Source organism: Corythoichthys intestinalis, unplaced genomic scaffold, assembly GCF_030265065.1.
Source record: "Corythoichthys intestinalis isolate RoL2023-P3 unplaced genomic scaffold, ASM3026506v1 HiC_scaffold_23, whole genome shotgun sequence".
NCBI classification, from domain to species: Eukaryota; Metazoa; Chordata; class Actinopteri; order Syngnathiformes; family Syngnathidae; genus Corythoichthys; species Corythoichthys intestinalis.
In genome coordinates, this window is record NW_026651592.1 from 8,144,322 (window position 1) to 8,161,625 (window position 17,304).

Genomic DNA, 17,304 nt, shown 5'->3' on the forward strand with positions numbered 1-17,304 from the left:
TATCTTCCTCATAACTATCGATTAATTGTATTTTTTTGTTGCTGTCGCATTTTCCCCCATATGTTAGATGATAAATAATTGAGCCAAACAAAAAAAATTTGAAAAATAGCTTTTAAAAGGGTCACTATATGAAAATGAAAATCTCAACCACTCCTTGTTGTCTGCGATTTCTGCATCGCAGCCCTTGTTATAATACCATGTTTCACCCATAAAATCCTAATAAAATCTGGCTGTGGCCATTCACAGCTGTGTCTTGACACTCGGTGGTACATGTTACATGGAGTTTTTGGATCGAAACAAGGTAACTAAGCGATAATATCTCGTTAAAATCGTGGCGTCTTTAATTCTGCTTTCGCGTGCTCTCGCCTCCAATTAGGGTTTTGCTGTTTAAAAAAATTTTTTTTTCTTTAAATGCCTTCCTGTTCAACATTTTTGTTCCCCCAGAAAATTGAGATTTTAAGCTTTCCAAAGATGTATCACACATGCATTTCGGACAATTTTGAAAATTGGCCAAATTGAGGGTCTTAGAGCGGAAGTTCAAGTCACCTGAGTGTTTTCCGCCACTTACAGAATATTTCATATTATTTAAAAATAAGGAACAAAAGGAAAGAGAAAAATCTTATTTTTAATGAAAAAAAAAATGGTACCAGTAATAATAAACTTTTTTTTAGCCATGTCCACAGCACGTTTCTATTCATTTATTGCATGTGGCCCTCGGTGGAAACGGTTTGGACATCCTAAGTTTTGGATTCTCATTAAAATATGCACCCACATCTCAGGTTATTTTCCCAAGTGTGTCAGCATTTTTAAAAGATTTTTTTCCTCAGGTATTCACTTTATCCAAATTGCCTAATTTTGCAAATTATAAGCCCCAAACAAACTTGTATGCAACGTTCACACAAAATGAAAACAGCAATCTATCCATTCGTTTCCATTTAATATATTTATATAAATACATACATTTGTATAGGTTGCTTTTGATTTTGGCTTGGACGCAATCAAGCAAGCTGATGAAGGCACAGAAACAATGACAATATAGACAAGTGGGAAAAGAAGTGTAATAAGGAAAAATAATGGCACACTGAATGCAATGAAAAAAACATGACGATTAACATGAAGTACGCTAATTGTTCTCTGTTGGAGGCCACAATTCAACAATTAAACACTCAAGTTTCATCTCAGGCACTTTTACAGTTGTAGAAATATTATTAAAAGCACATTTGTTCCGAATTTTCAAATGAGACGTAACTATACATAATAGAATTTAATCCAAACACTATTTTATGCACATTGGTAACATGAGTTAGTTTTTAAAAATAGCTTTTACTCATGAATACACAGAGAAATGCATTGCCATGCTTAGCAAAATGCTGATGCGGCAACTCAGGGCGGGATAAGACCTGCTTTTAGCATATATAAAGAACATTCAGATCCAAATGAAACCCGTCGATGCTGTCCACAGGTTATTCAGTCCATTTGATTACAGTCAACACGAACAATTTAAAGAAAAAAAAAACACACACACACATACTGAAACAAGCAAACAATGGCTGCTGCTGGATTGTAGTGGTGGCGGTGCTCAATGCTGCGGTAAAAAAAATAGTTTAAGGCAACATCCCAAGGGTTGGGAAAAAGTCCATTCTTTTTTACTTGTCCTGCATTTTCTCTAGAATAGGCACAATCATGTCAAACTTGGGCCTCTTGGCTGGATCCTCATTCATGCAGATCTTCATTAACTTGCAGATGTGTGGCGAGATGCCGGGAGGAATGGTGGGCCTCAAGCCTTCCAAGGCAACCTGAAAGAAAATAAAAGACTATCAGTATAAGCTCTATTTTTTTTTACATTGCCTGTAAAAGACAAAAACACAATTTTCCTCATGTCTGCTGACCTTCATGCCTATTTCCATATTGGAGAGGTCTGCAAATGGCACCTCCCTGGTGACCAGCTCCCAGAGCAACACGGCAAAGCTCCACATGTCGGCCGACCGCCGATTGATCTCCTCTGGTTTCTTCTGCAGGGCTGCAAAGGTAGAACCAGGCAAATGATTTAGCCCACATTGTAAAAAAAATAAACTTCCTAGTCATGCGAACTTAAGATTTGAAGTAGACATAACTAGGGATGGGAATCGAAATCTGATTCAAATTCCGAACCGGTTCCTAGTGTTTTGAGGCCTCGACATCACAATGAAAAAGCATTAACGATTCCTAAAGACGCGTATTGCATCATCAAGTGTCACGTCACATGATGACATGACATGTCTTGTTGTCCAGACGCATCAAACTAGCATGGCGCAAAGAATCACTAGTGAAGTTTGGCTACACTTCACCAGGAAAGAGGGTGAAAACGAAAGTGCAACTTGCAATATTTGCAAAGTGTTGATATCATCTAAGGGTCGGACACCAGTAATATGATTAAATATTTGCAAACACAGCACGGCATCCGCATCACCGAGTGTTGTGTTTTCGGCTCATTGCGGATACAAAAAGACTCAAGTATCGGAGACAGCGGCAGCACCATGGATACTCCAGGTACGTAGTCCCGTAACTAACAGCGCACACAACTTGCCCTTTGCTTCACATCGACATGTAACATTAAGCAAAAAAAAAACGTTGTTGTTTCTTTCACACTTAGATCGCCACGATTAGAGGAGTTCCAAAAAAAATCGATTATTACGTGCATCACGATTCGACACGTGACGATGTTTTTCCCTCATAACTTTATGGTAGCCGCTCGTAGCAGAACAAAATTCAAGACGCATCTGCCGCTGGGCACCGTTAACAGGTGCGCGCACGTTATGATAGATGCTTCTGGTTACTGAGAGAGAGATTTACTCCTTTTTAAAAGACTGGAAAATAAATTTGTGTATGCGAGAGGCAGGTACAGAAGCGCAACCCGGTGGTCGCGCTTTTGTGCACAAGTTATTTTTTTAGAGCAAGAGGGGAAGAGAGAGAGTTCGTTGCTCCTTGTCATTTAGACGTCCAGCAGTAGTTTTAAGGCATTTCAAAAGAAAAATGTCCTGAGTGTGTTGCTAAGACCTGTGTGCATCTAAAAGAGGTGAGTACACGAACCCTCTTGTACTGTTTAGCCTTTATTGTTGTTGTTTTTGAGATGTTAATAGTTAGCACCGAGCGCTAAGCTAATTAGCTAATTTGCTAACGTGTATTTCATATGGCTCAGTGACCATCTGATGTGGTTTGTTCTCAGATGAACAAGTTGAGGAAGGAAGTTTTGATGTAGAGGTTGAAGCAAGAAAAGAGGCAGTGACTGAGTCACAGCCAGAAATTGTTGATTACTATTCACTGTTGCCCCCTCCCAATTAAAGTATGTCACAGTCACAGCCAATTATAATCTCAAGCTGGTTAAAATTGAAGTTATGTTGTTGTAAGGTGTATTAAATACTTGTTCATGTGGCCCTTTTGATCTATGAGCACCTGCCCCTCCACCGGTCTCTGCACGGCCCTGCTGAAAAACAGTGTGGGTCGACAGAGCTCAATATTTTGTTGGGTTGTACAGTGTACCGTATCATGTTTCCTCCACATCCTTCTCACCTTTTTAACCCCTGACCAATTTTCATGTCTGTGCATGCTTTTCTCAAGTATTAAGTTTCTGATGTGAAAATTGAGTGATTTATTAGCTCTTAAAAAAAACATCAAAATTGCACTAAAAAAGTCGCTAAAAGGTAAAACGTATATCATATGTAAAATATTGGGGATTTTATTACGGAACAACTTTGAATTTTTTCATGCTGCTGCTCACGGAGACTCATGTATGCCTAAGGGAGGTGCCTGTTTTGGTTTTAGGTCGCTAGTGGCTTTGGTTTGGGGAAATATTTGAATTTTAAGTTTTTGAAAATAGGCCCCCTACAAAGCGGTCCCACGCCCCGTTTCCTGTCAACTGATAGTGAAGTGTATGGATAAATGTATTACCTCTGCCAGTACATGTAATTAATATGATGGAAATAAAGTTCCACTCTACCAATTATGGCGATGCTTTGAATTTGGCTGTGGAGGTGAAGGTGTGCTCAGAGTGCTGCTCTAGTTATGCAAGTCCAGTTTACTCAAAATTTTCATTCAGACTACTTAAAGTGGATATTTGTAAAAATTTTGCGTTTATGGCGAAAACACTGAAAGTCTGAAATTCCATCCATTGATCCATTAACTTACGCTTGTTCCGGGGTCGGGTCGCGGGGGCAGCAGCTTTAACAGGGAAGCCCAGACTTCCCTCTCCCCAGCCACTTCAACCAGCTCTTCCGGCGGGACTCCAAGGCGTTCCCAGGCCAGCCGAGAGACATAGTCTCTCCAGCGTGTCCTGGGTCGCCCCGGGGCCTCCCGCCAGTGGGACATGCCCGGAACACCTCTCCAGGGAGGCGTCCAGGAGGCATCCGAAACAGATGCCCGAGCCACCTCAGCTGGCTCCTCTCTACACGGAGGAGTAGCAGCTCGACGCCGAGTCCCTCCCGGATGACCGAGCTTCTTACACTATCTCTAAGGGAGAGCCCGGACACCCTGCGGAGGAAAATCATTTCGACCACTTTTATCCGGGATCTTGTTCTTTCGGTCACGACCCAAAGCTCGTGACCATAGGTGAGGGTAGGAACGTAGATCGACTGGTAAATCGAGAGCTTTGCCTTTCGGCTCAGCTCCTTCTTCACCACTACGGACCGGTGCAGAGTCCGCATTACTGCAGACGCTGCACCGATTCGCCTGTCGATCTCCCGCTTCCTCCTACCGTCACTCGTGAACAAGACCCCAAGATACTTGAACTCCTCCACTTGGGGCAGGATCTCATCCCTGACCCGGAGAGGGCACTCCACCCTTTTCCGATTGAGGACCATGGTCTCGGATTTGGAGGTGCTGATCTTCATCCCAACCGCTTCACACTCAGCTGCGAACCGCTCCAGTGAGAGTTGGAGGTCACGGCTTGATGAAGCCAACAGCACTACATCATCTGCAAAAAGCAGAGATTCAATGCTGAGGTCACCAAACCTGACCCCCTCAACGCTTCGCCTGCGCCTAGAAATTCTGTCCATAAAAATTATGAACAAAATCGGTGACAAAGGGCAGCCTTGGCGGAGTCCAACCCTCACTGGGAACGAATTCGACTTACTGCCGGCAATGCGAACCAAACTCTGATACCGGTCGTACAGGGACCTAACAGCCCTTACCAAGGGGCTCGGTACCCCGTACTCCCGGAGCACCCCCCACAGGACTCCCCGAGGCACACGGTCGAATGCCTTCTCCAGATCCACAAAACACATGTAGACTGATTGGGCGAACTCCCATGCACCCTCGAGGACCCTGCCGAGGGTGTAGAGCTGGTCCACTGTTCCGCGGCCGGGACGAAAACCACACTGCTCCTCCTGAATCCAAGATTCGACTTCTCGGCGGACTGTCCTCTCCAGCACCCCTGAATAGACTTTACCAAGGAGGCTGAGGAGTGCGATCCCTTTATAATTGGAACACACCCTCCGGTCCCCCTTCTTAAAAAGGGGGACCACCACCCCGGTCTGCCAATCCAGAGCACTGTCCCCGATGTCCACGCGATGTTGTAGAGACGTGTCAGCCACGACACCCCTACAACATGTTGTAAGGGTGTTGATGTTGTAGTCTGAAATTTAAATTTCTTTTCTTTTTTTTTTTTTTAACAGTGGAGTTTTGCAGGTATTGTAATCTTGTAATGCTTTCCTGGGAAGTGTTTTTTGACGCAATGGCGGATGCGTGTTTTGCATTACCAATTAGCAAAATCGTATCACATAAACAGATATTTGAGCCAGGAAAAATCTTGAAAACATTGTGATTTCACTTCCACAGTTCACTAAAGGACAAATTCCGCTTCGCGCTCATCTCGAAGGTTGTTTCCTTTCTAATCAGTTTAGACGACACATCTCTGGAGGACATCATACAGAGATAACAGTTTCCTTACCCTCCCCCCAAAGTGATCATTCATGCTTAAGCTGTCACTTTGAACGTGAGTGTACTGCATCACGCACCCTCAGGGGCAACCCAAGCGGGTGAGTACATCCTGCCAGGACACTGAAAGGAAAACTTGACGTCGGCCATGCTGATCCTGGCTGTCATGTCTTCATCGATCTGTGGATGGAACAAGAGTAAGATGTCAGTTCTGAGTGGAAAGGATGTGTGGCAGGGGATATGAAACCATGTATTCAAAAGTTTTAGGACATTCAGTTAACCCAGTGCTTCTCAATTATTTTCTGTCACGCCCCCCCCCAAGGAAGACGTAAATGTTTCGCGCCCCCCCCAAACTCTCTGCCGCCACTGTAAATAGTATCATTTGTCTATAAAATTACTATTATAAATACGCATCTGCCTAACATTGTGTCCTTTTTTTCTAATAAAGAAAAAAAGTAACATAGATCAACTTATAATAAATTATAACTTTATTAACATTGTTTTGTTTGTAACAGAGAAGACTTGACGTGCATCACTTTGCCTGAATTAAATAAAAAAAATTCACATCCAAACTAAAAAATACACTCAAGGTACATTTTTGACCATTTGATACAGAAAAATAAAATGTAATAAAATCAGTAAATAATAACAAATTAAAATTGATTACAAACATTCACTCATGAGGACAATATGCAAAAAAATTTGACCGAAAAAACAACTGAATTAAAAAAAAAAAAAAAGTGTCGTTGGACAGGACAGTTTTTATTTTTGCTGCTCACAGTATTTACCTCCTTTGCAGGACGATTGTTGGCAATATTCGGCACGTTTTCACTGAAAAAATCAAGCGGCTTAACAATGAGATTGGGGTCTAATGTCTTTAAGTGGCGTCTTAATTGATTTGGCTTCTGGCTGTCTGCTATAATTATTTTTAGACACAGTAAACAGTGGTCTTTCATCATCACCCACTGTATTAAAAGTCAAAGCTAAAAGGCAAACGGCACGAAAAAAAGCGCATTCACGGCGGCCGAGGTAGAACCGTAGGTGAGGGCGGTCGTCGTGACGATCCCAAGCCGAAAATGGCACTTCTCGGGCGGCGACGTGAGAACCGGACAAGACAGTGGGTCGCTGCGTGAGTGAGTCCGGTCGGAAAACGGCTTTCGAAAACGGCGGTGGCACACTGCTCTTCATATCTGTTGTCTGTGTGTGCTGAGTGCCCTTCCTTAGTTCAAAAATACTGCCCGCACTCGGAAAATGAGAGCGCCACTGCCACCTACTGAGTGGATGTGCAAGTACACTTTATTCCAGTACGGCCAAAAAAAAAAAAAAAAAAAAAACATGTTCCCCGAGGTCACATGCGCCCCCCCTGGCATCGCTCTGCGCCCCCCCAGGGGGGCGCGCCCCACTATTTGAGAAGTACTGAGTTAACCCATGTAAAGTGCAGCTAAGAAAAACTTCGATAGGGTGAACATGTTCTGTACATATATTTTTTTCCAACACTTTATAAGGCAAGTAACTGTTTTTGGTCATTAAAAAACTTGTAAAGACCTGGCATCTACATATTTGGACATCACATTTTGGGTCATGTGTCAATTAACGTTTGTTAAGAGAACTAAAAACGAGTGTTTTTTTATGAATAAATACAATAACTATGATAAAATGTCATTAAAAAAAACAAATACATTGTAATACTAACAGAAATATAGTAGTTATGGCCCTTGATTCAAAATAAAATCCCATGATTAACAAATAACTTTTTTTTAAATGTTACGTATTTGTTTTTAATTGGGGAAAAAAACAACAACAGAGGAATAAACATTTTGAATAACTAAAGACTTTTTAAAATCCATTTCATAAAATATATCCTGTTTTTGTTGTTTTTGCAATTTCATTTTTTTATTAATGTAAAAAATATATATTTTAAAAACAACAGAAAATTTACTACTAACTCATTGACAATGATAAATGTCCAATTCAGTTAACCCCGGGTGGATTGGTTGTGAATGCTAACGTTTCACTGCCATTGACAGCGCTAGACGTCCATTCCTTTTTGACTGGGAGGGTTGGCAGCGATTGTTCCAAAATTACTTTCTGTACAGTATATCTAATTATAAAATAATTTCTCAGTATTTATAATTACTCAGTGTGAAACTTGAGCCTGTTTAGATTAACACAAAGCTGATTACCTGGCACGAATCTTCTTCAAAAGATCTTAGTCTCTCTCTTTTTTTTATTTTTATTTTTTATAGCAGTTGTGCGTGAAAAGCTCAGAATTACCAGACAGGGGGACTTTAGCAATGTTTTTAACCGCATCAGGACCGAAAGTCTCCCTGTCAATGACTTTGTCGACAGGTAGTATTAATGTCCCTGTCACAGTGTGGGACTTTTTGGATTTGGCAACAAGTTCAGCAACAAGGCTTTGAGCGCTTCTCATATACCTTTTTAGTTTTACTCAAAAAGTTGCCTGTTTCTCTGTTTTTTTCACAAAGGCGAACAAAATAATCCACCGACTTGTTTTGAAACGACAGGTGTTTCGTTTGGAGATGATGTTTAAGCTTGATTGGCACCATGGTGCTATGGTGCTGCTCGTGTCGCATTCAAGAACTGCTCGGACTCCTAGCCATCGGCCACCATGCTATCATCGACAATGTGTTGGAATAAAACACAGGGGAAGGATTGATGATTGTCACATGTGGGTAAAATGGAAAGTAAACTTTCATGTATATCAACACTTGACGAGTCTAATCAAATGATGTACAGTAGACGTTCTAGGGTCCACATTGTCACGGACAGCAAGGTGGCTTATGGCTAGAAATCAGAGCAGTTCTTGAACGCCACACGGGCAATACCTCGGCTCATCTGAACACGACCAATAACTTTCTACCTACTCTCCTTCCTCGGCGACAGCAACTCCACCCGATAACATTAAAAAAAAAAAAAAAAAAAAAAAAAGCGATATAGGATAATTTGTCGCGGCACACCTGACGATCTCACGGCACACAAATTGAAAAACACTGGTCGAGTGGCTTCAATAGCAGCCAATTATTTCAACGCAGTGTTGTTGCCCTTTTAATTTTTGTCTTAGTCTTCTAAACAAAAATAATTAATAGTCTTCGTCATATTTTAGTCATTTCAAAATGTGTTCGTTTTCATCTGTGAAATTCAATAGTTTTAATCTAAAAATATATAAAGGTTTCCAAGTTCTAACAATTTCGAATGAACATAGACAAGCACATATTCTAAAATTGAAGCTAACGCGAATGCTGTGCTAATGCGACGAGTAATATTTAGTATGTTATGATCACTAAGCACAGACCTTTAAAGGCTAAATCAACTTGCATATTCTCCCTTGCCAAAATAAGAAAACAAATCTTACCATGTGTTTCCAAACAAGCAAGATAAAGAGCAGCCTAGCCTGAAACACATCCTAAACTCGGGTGAGTAAAGTGAATTAGAGGTGCAGCACATCTCAAGTGAGTGGCACGACCCAAACACTGCTACAATGCAACCTGACGTACTCCATGTACAAGATAAAAATGTCATGCATTCTGAACATGACAGAAATTGTTGCATTTTCATCTGGTTGTCGTCTCGTCCGACGAAAACTGGCAACGTCTCGTTATGTTCTAGTCTTCCAAGTCACGTTTTTAGCTTGTCATCGTCCCGTCATGAAAAAAACTGTTCATCAACGATATATTGTCATTATCATCCTTGTTGCAAAAACAACACTGATTGAATGAGTGACCTTAGAGTCTTCTCACCATGATACTCTTGCTGTTCAGATAGTGTCGCGGGATCATTGGCTCCAGCGTGTGCAAGAAGGCCATCCCGCACGCGATGTCCAGAGCGAACTTCACCGCTTGCGTCTGGTCCACTACAAAGTCTGACGGCAGGACGACACACAAGCATCCGTAAAAAGGGCCTTTTCATCTTGCAACCATGTAATTAAGTACTCACTGGTGCCCTCATGCAGAACGTTGTAAAGGGAGCCGTAAGGCATCCAGTGTGTGATGATGATAGGGTGTGGGGCTGGCGGTGACTGACAAGCTCCCAACATAGGGAGGACATTAGGATGGGAAAAGATCCTGGTATGATGATGAGGAAGACAGGGACAAAAACAAAAAAATGGCAAATTTGACACAAACAAACAATGTGCTATACACTATCACTTGATATCTGACACCAGGAAGTACCATACTTTCCGGACCAGCCGTCACTCTAGAATTTAAGTTGATTTAGTAAAAAAGAAAGAAAAAAAAAAAGTTATTTTCTCTTTATTTTTTTAAAGCCTCATGATGGCAATTACCATTGGTTGCACTGGACTACTAGTCCCATTTTTGTAGGGGAAATGTATGTTATTCGTCAAGTATACACACTCACTAGTATTATTTCAGAAGAATTGCATAGTTGAAGCCACCTTCATAGTAAGCAGCATTACACGTTGCAGCACATCAGCTCAACAGAAGCCACTTCTAAAACCCTCCCCCCCCCCCACAACTTTTGTAGCATGTGCACTGGCTTTGACTCACAGTTTAGGTAATAGTCTGCTCACCAACTGTCCCGTTAGTTTAGCTTAGCTGCTGTAGCTTTGCATTCTCAACATTAGTTCCCGGATTTGGTTACTTGTTTCAAGTGACCAAGTTGTATCCAAAGCGTTCGCATATCATCCTTTCTCTGCTCAGATCTCGTATATTCCTTCTCTCTAACCTCCGGAAGCCATTTTAGACTGTCCAGATTTCTGTAGCTACATGTGTAGTTTAAAAAAAAAAAAACTGGGTTGAAAAAACAAGCTGAGGCCTTTAAAAACGATGAGTGGAAATGAAAATGTACATAGCCCCCAACCCTCCCCGGGCTGGCTGGGTGGGGGCCGTGGCCCTGGGTTGGCGCCCGCGCGGTTTCTCCACCCGTCTCCGTGGCTGTCGCACGCCAGGTGGGGCTTGCGTGCTGCTGGATGTGGTAGGGCATGCTCGGGTTGGGGGTTCCGGTGCCGGGATTGGTGATGCGGCGGCGTAGGGTTGGTCGCCAACGGGCTTACACTCATAAGAGATTCACACGATTACTGGGTTCTAGATCACAGAACTGATTTGTGTACACTCTACCCCTTTCAATCACTTAGCTTATAGTCTTATAGACACCCCCACCCCCATTCTCCTCTTTCACTGGCCAGTAGGCCCCCACATGGTGTAAACCGGAAATACATCTCGCTGACGATAGCACCAGCATATTAGTAACTAGTTTAGATGTTCAATGTATTTCTTGTTGTTGTTTGTGTATGTGTTTCTTTTCTTTCTTCTCTTGTATTTCTTTTCTTCTGTCCCCCCATAATCCCTTCCTGTTCGCTGCTTTGTCATAATAAAAAGGTATTTTGAATGATCACAATGGGAGTATGTCAGACTCTCAATGTGAAACATTAAAACTGTTCAGAATCCGGGCACTTAGACTTCCATTCTCTGTGTCAAACAGCTGAACAGGACAGGTTTAAAAAAAAAAAAAAAAAAGAAAAAAAGAAAATGCACATAGAAATTAATAACTCAACATCGATAATTCTTTCGAAATTGGTTTAATTGATATCTTAAATACAGATCCATATAAATGTTGTATATTTTGAGATCACTATTTATTGTCCCTTCTAAATAACAAACCTCTCTAGCATCTGATTGTGGGTAATGTTTAGTCCATTAGACCATTTTACACTAGATTTTAACAACACTGTATACAGTATAAGTCACTTGTGAGTATGAATTGAAAGCCCAGCCAAATACTGGAAAAAAAAGATCGACTTAAAAGTCTGGAAAATATGGTACCTTGGTGCCTATCATTTCAAGACACGGAAATGTGTATACATTGTGGTTCAACCACACAAACAAGACAAATGGCGATCACAATCACAAGAGCACAGCTCAGATGATCACCTGAGTTTGGGATACTCCTCGTTGAAGTCTCGGCTTTTTCTCGTGGTCCAGTCGCGGACCTTCAGCACTTTGACAACTATTTCGTTCCCTTGCCAGCGCCCTTGCCACAACTGCAGGGGATCAACGAAATGTTTCAGAAGTCACAGACATTACAGATACAGTCTAGCTGTTAATATTGACTTTTCCTGACATTTATGTTGTCAGTTTTTTTCAAATCGAGTTGTCCTGTTTTATAGTATTTTCATATTTCCACAGCATTTCTTCAGTAAATCAGTAAAACCATTTTTTCAGCAGCTGGGTTGTGGTGACAGTTAAGTAGGGTTGGGCATCGTTTGAATTTGAACGGTTCTGGTTCCACGTTTCAATTCTGGTTCCAAACGATTATTTATTCCGATTCTTTTAACTCATTCACTCCCAGCCTTTTTCACCGGAGCAACCCCCTTCGCTCCCGGCCGTTTTACTGGATTTTGACTGATTTTGTAAGGCCCACAGAAAATTCTGTTCTATTGCTATATAAACATGGGACCCACCAAAAGAAAGATTATATTCTCTTTTTTCATCAGGAAAAAAGTAAGTTCATATCTTTTTCCATTCTTTAGACATCAGCATTAGAAAATAGCTTAGTTTGAGCAATTTTCCAATTTCTGATGAAAAAAAAGAGAAATTGAGCTTTTTGTAAACGCATACATCTCAAACATAACTGACTTTAACACTGCTATTTTTTTGCTTTTGGGACATTCCAAACATCTGAATGTTTTACTTCTACAAAACAACATAAACAACAAGACAAATAGGGCTTTTGATAGCAAAGTAACAATTTATTTACACATAACTAAACCACTGAACTGAGAGATGACGCTGTTGTGGCCGCGGCTGTATTGGCAGACGGGGTAAATTTATCCCTCATCACCGCCTGTCTCATAGATTTTTTTTTTAATCTTTCTTTTGTAGTGACCACTACCTCATAACAGAATTCACCTAGGGAACGTGTGGGGCATGTGCCTTGTGTTTACATCGTTCTCCACATTTTTCTCACGCTTCTTACTTCTTCCAACTTCTGTTTCCTGACTATCTCTGATCATTCATTTCCTTTCATGGTCCGATACGAGTTCTTACCAAATGCACTACTGCGCTCCAGTGGCCAGTTTTATTGCCTTAAAATGGATTTTGAGCGTTGTGCTTGGGAGCGAATTTGCATCAGAACCTAGAGATGTCTTTTGTGGAAAAAAAAAAAACATAAAAGGCGTATAAATACGTTTTTGGGATACTGAAACAATTAAAAATAGAACGTATTCATACGTTTTTGGTTTTTGGGAACGGCACGGTCAATTATATATATATATTATATTATATAGTTTATATTAATTTCTTCTCAATTATTTTTTTTAAATTATATGAAATTTCAATTAACTTCGCTATGAATTTCTCACAGGGCTATTTATAACGTGTATATAAATATGTCTTTGAACTTAAATATGATGACGTATGATTAAGAAATACGATAAAGTACTATTCCACATAGGGCCGCAGTGGGTGCTGGATTTCATTCCAACAAAACAAGACCACACCTTTTCACCAATCTGGTGTCTCACAAGTGTAATCAGTTGATTGCAGTCAGGTGCTGCTTGTTTTAGAACACATTTCATTGGTTAAACTGTCTGTGCTCGATTGGTAGGAACAAAAACCAGGACCCACAGCGGCCCTTGCGGACAGGTTTGGACACCCATGTTTTAGAGCACAGGTGTCAAACCGATTCCAGAAAGGGCCTAGTGGGTGCAGGTTTGCTTTCCAACCAATGAAGAGGACACCTTTTCACCAATTAGATCTTTTACATGTGTAATCAGTTAAACTTTGTCAGGTGCTGCTTGTTTCAGCAGGAAGTTCATTGGTTAAACTCTCTGCCTGTTATCGGTTGGAACAAAATCCAGCACCCACTAGGCCCTTTCTGGAATCGGTTTGACACCTGTGTTTTAGAGTGTCTTATGCTGCAGGCATTTATTGTATTGCATCGTTTGTTTTAGGTGGTATTTCTACAAGTTAGTAAAGGGAGATGTCATGTGGGGAGTGTTCAGTCCCTTGACTACTTTTTAAGTTAGAATTCTTTCTAAACTGATATATTGTTCATCCGTCCACAAGATGTCACTATTGTAACTTCGGTCTCTACAGTTTTTCTTTGGTTTAGCTATGTGCGCTTGGCTTCCCCTAGTGGTGACTTACTGGAAGCAGCAGGCAAAAAGAACACTGCTTCAGTTGGAAAAGAATCCTTGAAGTGTACAGACGCTACACACCTCCTCTGCACTACACGTCGTTGGTAACCCTTGATGAAACAAAATCTGCAAATTTCGTTGTGTTTATTCTGTTACTTTGTTGTCGTTTATGTGACGCAAAGCAACACGTTTTTTGTGCTAAGCTAAATTAGCCAATTCATATGATTTGCTCATAATGGAGCTAGTCTTCATGCGGCTTCTTCTTCGTGGTGTTCGGGCATCGAAACTTGGAATCGAAATTAAAATATTTGAACGGTTCTGGGAGAACCGGAGTGTTAGTCCCGGATCCATCGATGCCCAACCCTACATTTAAGCATAAACTTTGTCCGTAACCCCTGCAAACAGCCAAGATTTACTGTACAATACAAGACAACGTATTAGCATTAGTATCAACATACCTCTCCAGACTGATTCTCGTTTATTCTAGCCAGGAGAGAGAGCTGTTTGTAGTCGATGCCTGCATGTTTGTTTAAAGTACCATTGCCTAGCAAGAAAAGAACATAAAAAAATAAGGTGCAATTTGAACACAATTTTTAAAGACACCTGTAATCATTTTGGAAATAATCACTGTATTTCTGCAAATAGTGGAAAATCTCTGGTCTATACTCACGGGGTCGAGTTCTGGTTGTGCCTTTCCAAAAAGTGTCCTTGAAGGGGATTTTGGTCAGATTCTGTCCCATTTTCTCAGCTTTTTCTACAGAATAATACAAAATGAGCACACAGTGCAGATTGTGTAATAGTAACGAGTGAGATGGGGGCTGATGAGATACCTTTTAGAAGTTCTCGCAGGTGAGGTTTGGCTTTGTCCAGAGGAGTTTCCCCGTATTTGTTACAAATGCTCACCTGAGCCCCGTTGTTCACGAGGTCCTGCGAAATAGGGGAGTATCGATTTAATATAGCTATTGAGCAATTAAAATATTTAATGTTAATGCCATGGAGTGGCGCACTAACCTCTGCTACCAGGTCTTGGCCCCAGAAGCAGGCGTAATGCAGTGGCGTGTTCCCGTGTTCATTGGCAGCATTGGTGTCTGCTTTGCACTGAATCAGCTACAACCAAAAAACAAATGAACAAGTCAAAAACGGTTGGTAGATTCTCTTTGGGCTGCATTTAGTGAATTCAACACAGGAAGGAAAACATCGCAAATCCATATGTGTATTGCCTTACATGCCTAATATTAAGAGCGTTCTAATTTTGACACCCCGCGGCAGAGAGTTCATATCATGACAGATCTAAGACTAACAAGTGTTGCCAACAACAACATACCCTACCTGGCAGATTACGACAGGTTTACGCAACCTGTTGCTATGTCTGAGTCCGCAGTGTTCTTCAATAATAAAAGGATCCTGCACATTTAAAAAAAAAAAAAAAAAAAAAAAAAAAAAAACAAGCCAGAGAGGAACGACAGAAAAGTTGCTGGATGTTCTTTTGATGTATAAAAGTTCTTATTTGATGTGATTTAAGGCTTTTAATGCTATACTATGAAGTCTTGAAAAAAAATAAAAATAAAAAAATAGAAAAATAAAACTCAATGTACTTTAGAGTGTTCTTGGGGGCCCTAATCATAGTTTTTATTCATTTTAATTGAATCAAGTTTGTTGGTGTTAACATGTTATTAATTTATAAATGTATTTACAAAAACTATATGGTACACAACATAAAATTAATACTTAATGTATATACAGTATAGTAATTAATAATACAGTGGTTCCTCTACTTACGACATTGATTGGTTCTAGAAGTAGTCTCGTAACCCAAAAATTTCGTGAATAGAGATGTGTTTTACATGTAAATGCCCTAATCCGTTCCAAGCACTACAGACACGACACATTTATTTTATAATTGGGTAAAACCGGAATAAAAAAACAGCAAAACACATTTGAAGCATTCCATATACCTTACCTAACTATTAATACCTGTAATGAAGTAGATAATATACCAAAATGCAGAGAACAAAATGCAGAGAAAACAAAAGAACATAAATGTCCTCTTTCACAAGATAGATGGTGGTCACTTATCTCACTCTTCGTGACACAAAAACGCTATTGCAATGGTCCCCAACCACCGGGCCAACCACCCCCACGGACCGGTACTGGTCCGCGGCGCATTTGGAACCGGGCCGCAGAGAAATAAATAATTTATTGACGACTGCAATCTGGCCTGTGGCTCTTGACACATCAATATCCCTGTCTACTCTATAGACCAGTGGTTCTTAACCTGGTCTCGATCGAACCCCAGGGTTTCGGTGAGTCAGTCTCAGGGGTTCGGTGAAGGTTATGCCAGCCATGGCCCTATTTTTGGAATGCTGACTAAATCCAGGCAAAGTGATGTTTTAGACCAGGTTTTGGACTGCTAAGTCCCCAATTTACAGGCATTATTCCAATTCTTCTATTCCTCCATCCGATGGGAGGAGAAACTAGTTTGCTCCGTAGAAGGTTGACTCGCAATTGGTATGAGGACGTACAACAGACCTACGGGCAGCGCGCACTACATTGACTTAAAAAAAACAACATTTGCGTCACATTTTACGCCATGAAAATAGTATTTGAAGCAAGGATGTGATAACAGGAGAATGTCAACATGAAAAAAAAAAAAAAAAAAACAGAAGAAACGGTGTTAAATGAATCGAGTTTAATTTCATTTTCCATTGTGAAAAGCAAATCAAAAGGAAACATTATTTGTTGTGAATTCACACTGTTTATTGTATTTGTGAGAAGATTATTTCTTTTTATTAAAGTTAACGAAAAATAACGAAAAGTGGTATTTGGTATGTGGCAAAATTTATTTTGCCATGTGGCATTTTTTGGGTATGTGGCAAAATGGATTTTGGCAGGTGGCATTGTTTGGGGATGTGACATTTTTTTGGGAATCTGACAAAACGTATTTTGGCATATGGCATCGTTTTGGTTTGTGGCAAAATGTATTTTGGTCATGTGGCATTTTTTGGGGGTATGTGGATGTTTTTTTGTATGTAGCAAAATTGATTTTGCCATGTAGCATTTTTTTGCCATGTCGCAGAATGTATTTGGGCATGTGGCATTTTTTGGGGATGTGACATTTTTGCAATTTTGCCATGTGGCAAAATGGATTTTGGCATATGTCCTTTTTTTTTTATAGCCTATGTGGCAAAATGGATTTTGGCATGTGGCCTTCTTTTGTCATGCGACATTTTCTTTGGCGTGTGGCAAAATGGATTTTGGTATGTGGCATTTTTTTGGGT

At 40.6% G+C, this 17,304-nt stretch overlaps 1 protein-coding gene across 1 annotated transcript in view; it reads right to left on the bottom strand.

Annotated features, from left to right (window-relative positions):
* Positions 1-904: 904 nt before the first annotated feature.
* Positions 905-17,304, bottom strand: part of LOC130911195 (integrin-linked protein kinase) — a 34,255-nt gene continuing 17,855 nt past the window's right edge. The window contains exons 4-13 of the mRNA XM_057829001.1: positions 15,038-15,133; positions 14,857-14,953; positions 14,697-14,780; positions 14,485-14,570; positions 11,820-11,929; positions 9,865-9,992; positions 9,669-9,790; positions 5,991-6,090; positions 1,890-2,020; positions 905-1,796 (exon numbers count right to left, since the gene is read on the bottom strand). Coding sequence (XP_057684984.1) covers positions 1,647-1,796; positions 1,890-2,020; positions 5,991-6,090; positions 9,669-9,790; positions 9,865-9,992; positions 11,820-11,929; positions 14,485-14,570; positions 14,697-14,780; positions 14,857-14,953; positions 15,038-15,133 — 1,104 coding nt within the window. The 3' untranslated portion in view covers positions 905-1,646. The remainder of the gene's footprint in view (positions 1,797-1,889; positions 2,021-5,990; positions 6,091-9,668; positions 9,791-9,864; positions 9,993-11,819; positions 11,930-14,484; positions 14,571-14,696; positions 14,781-14,856; positions 14,954-15,037; positions 15,134-17,304) is intronic.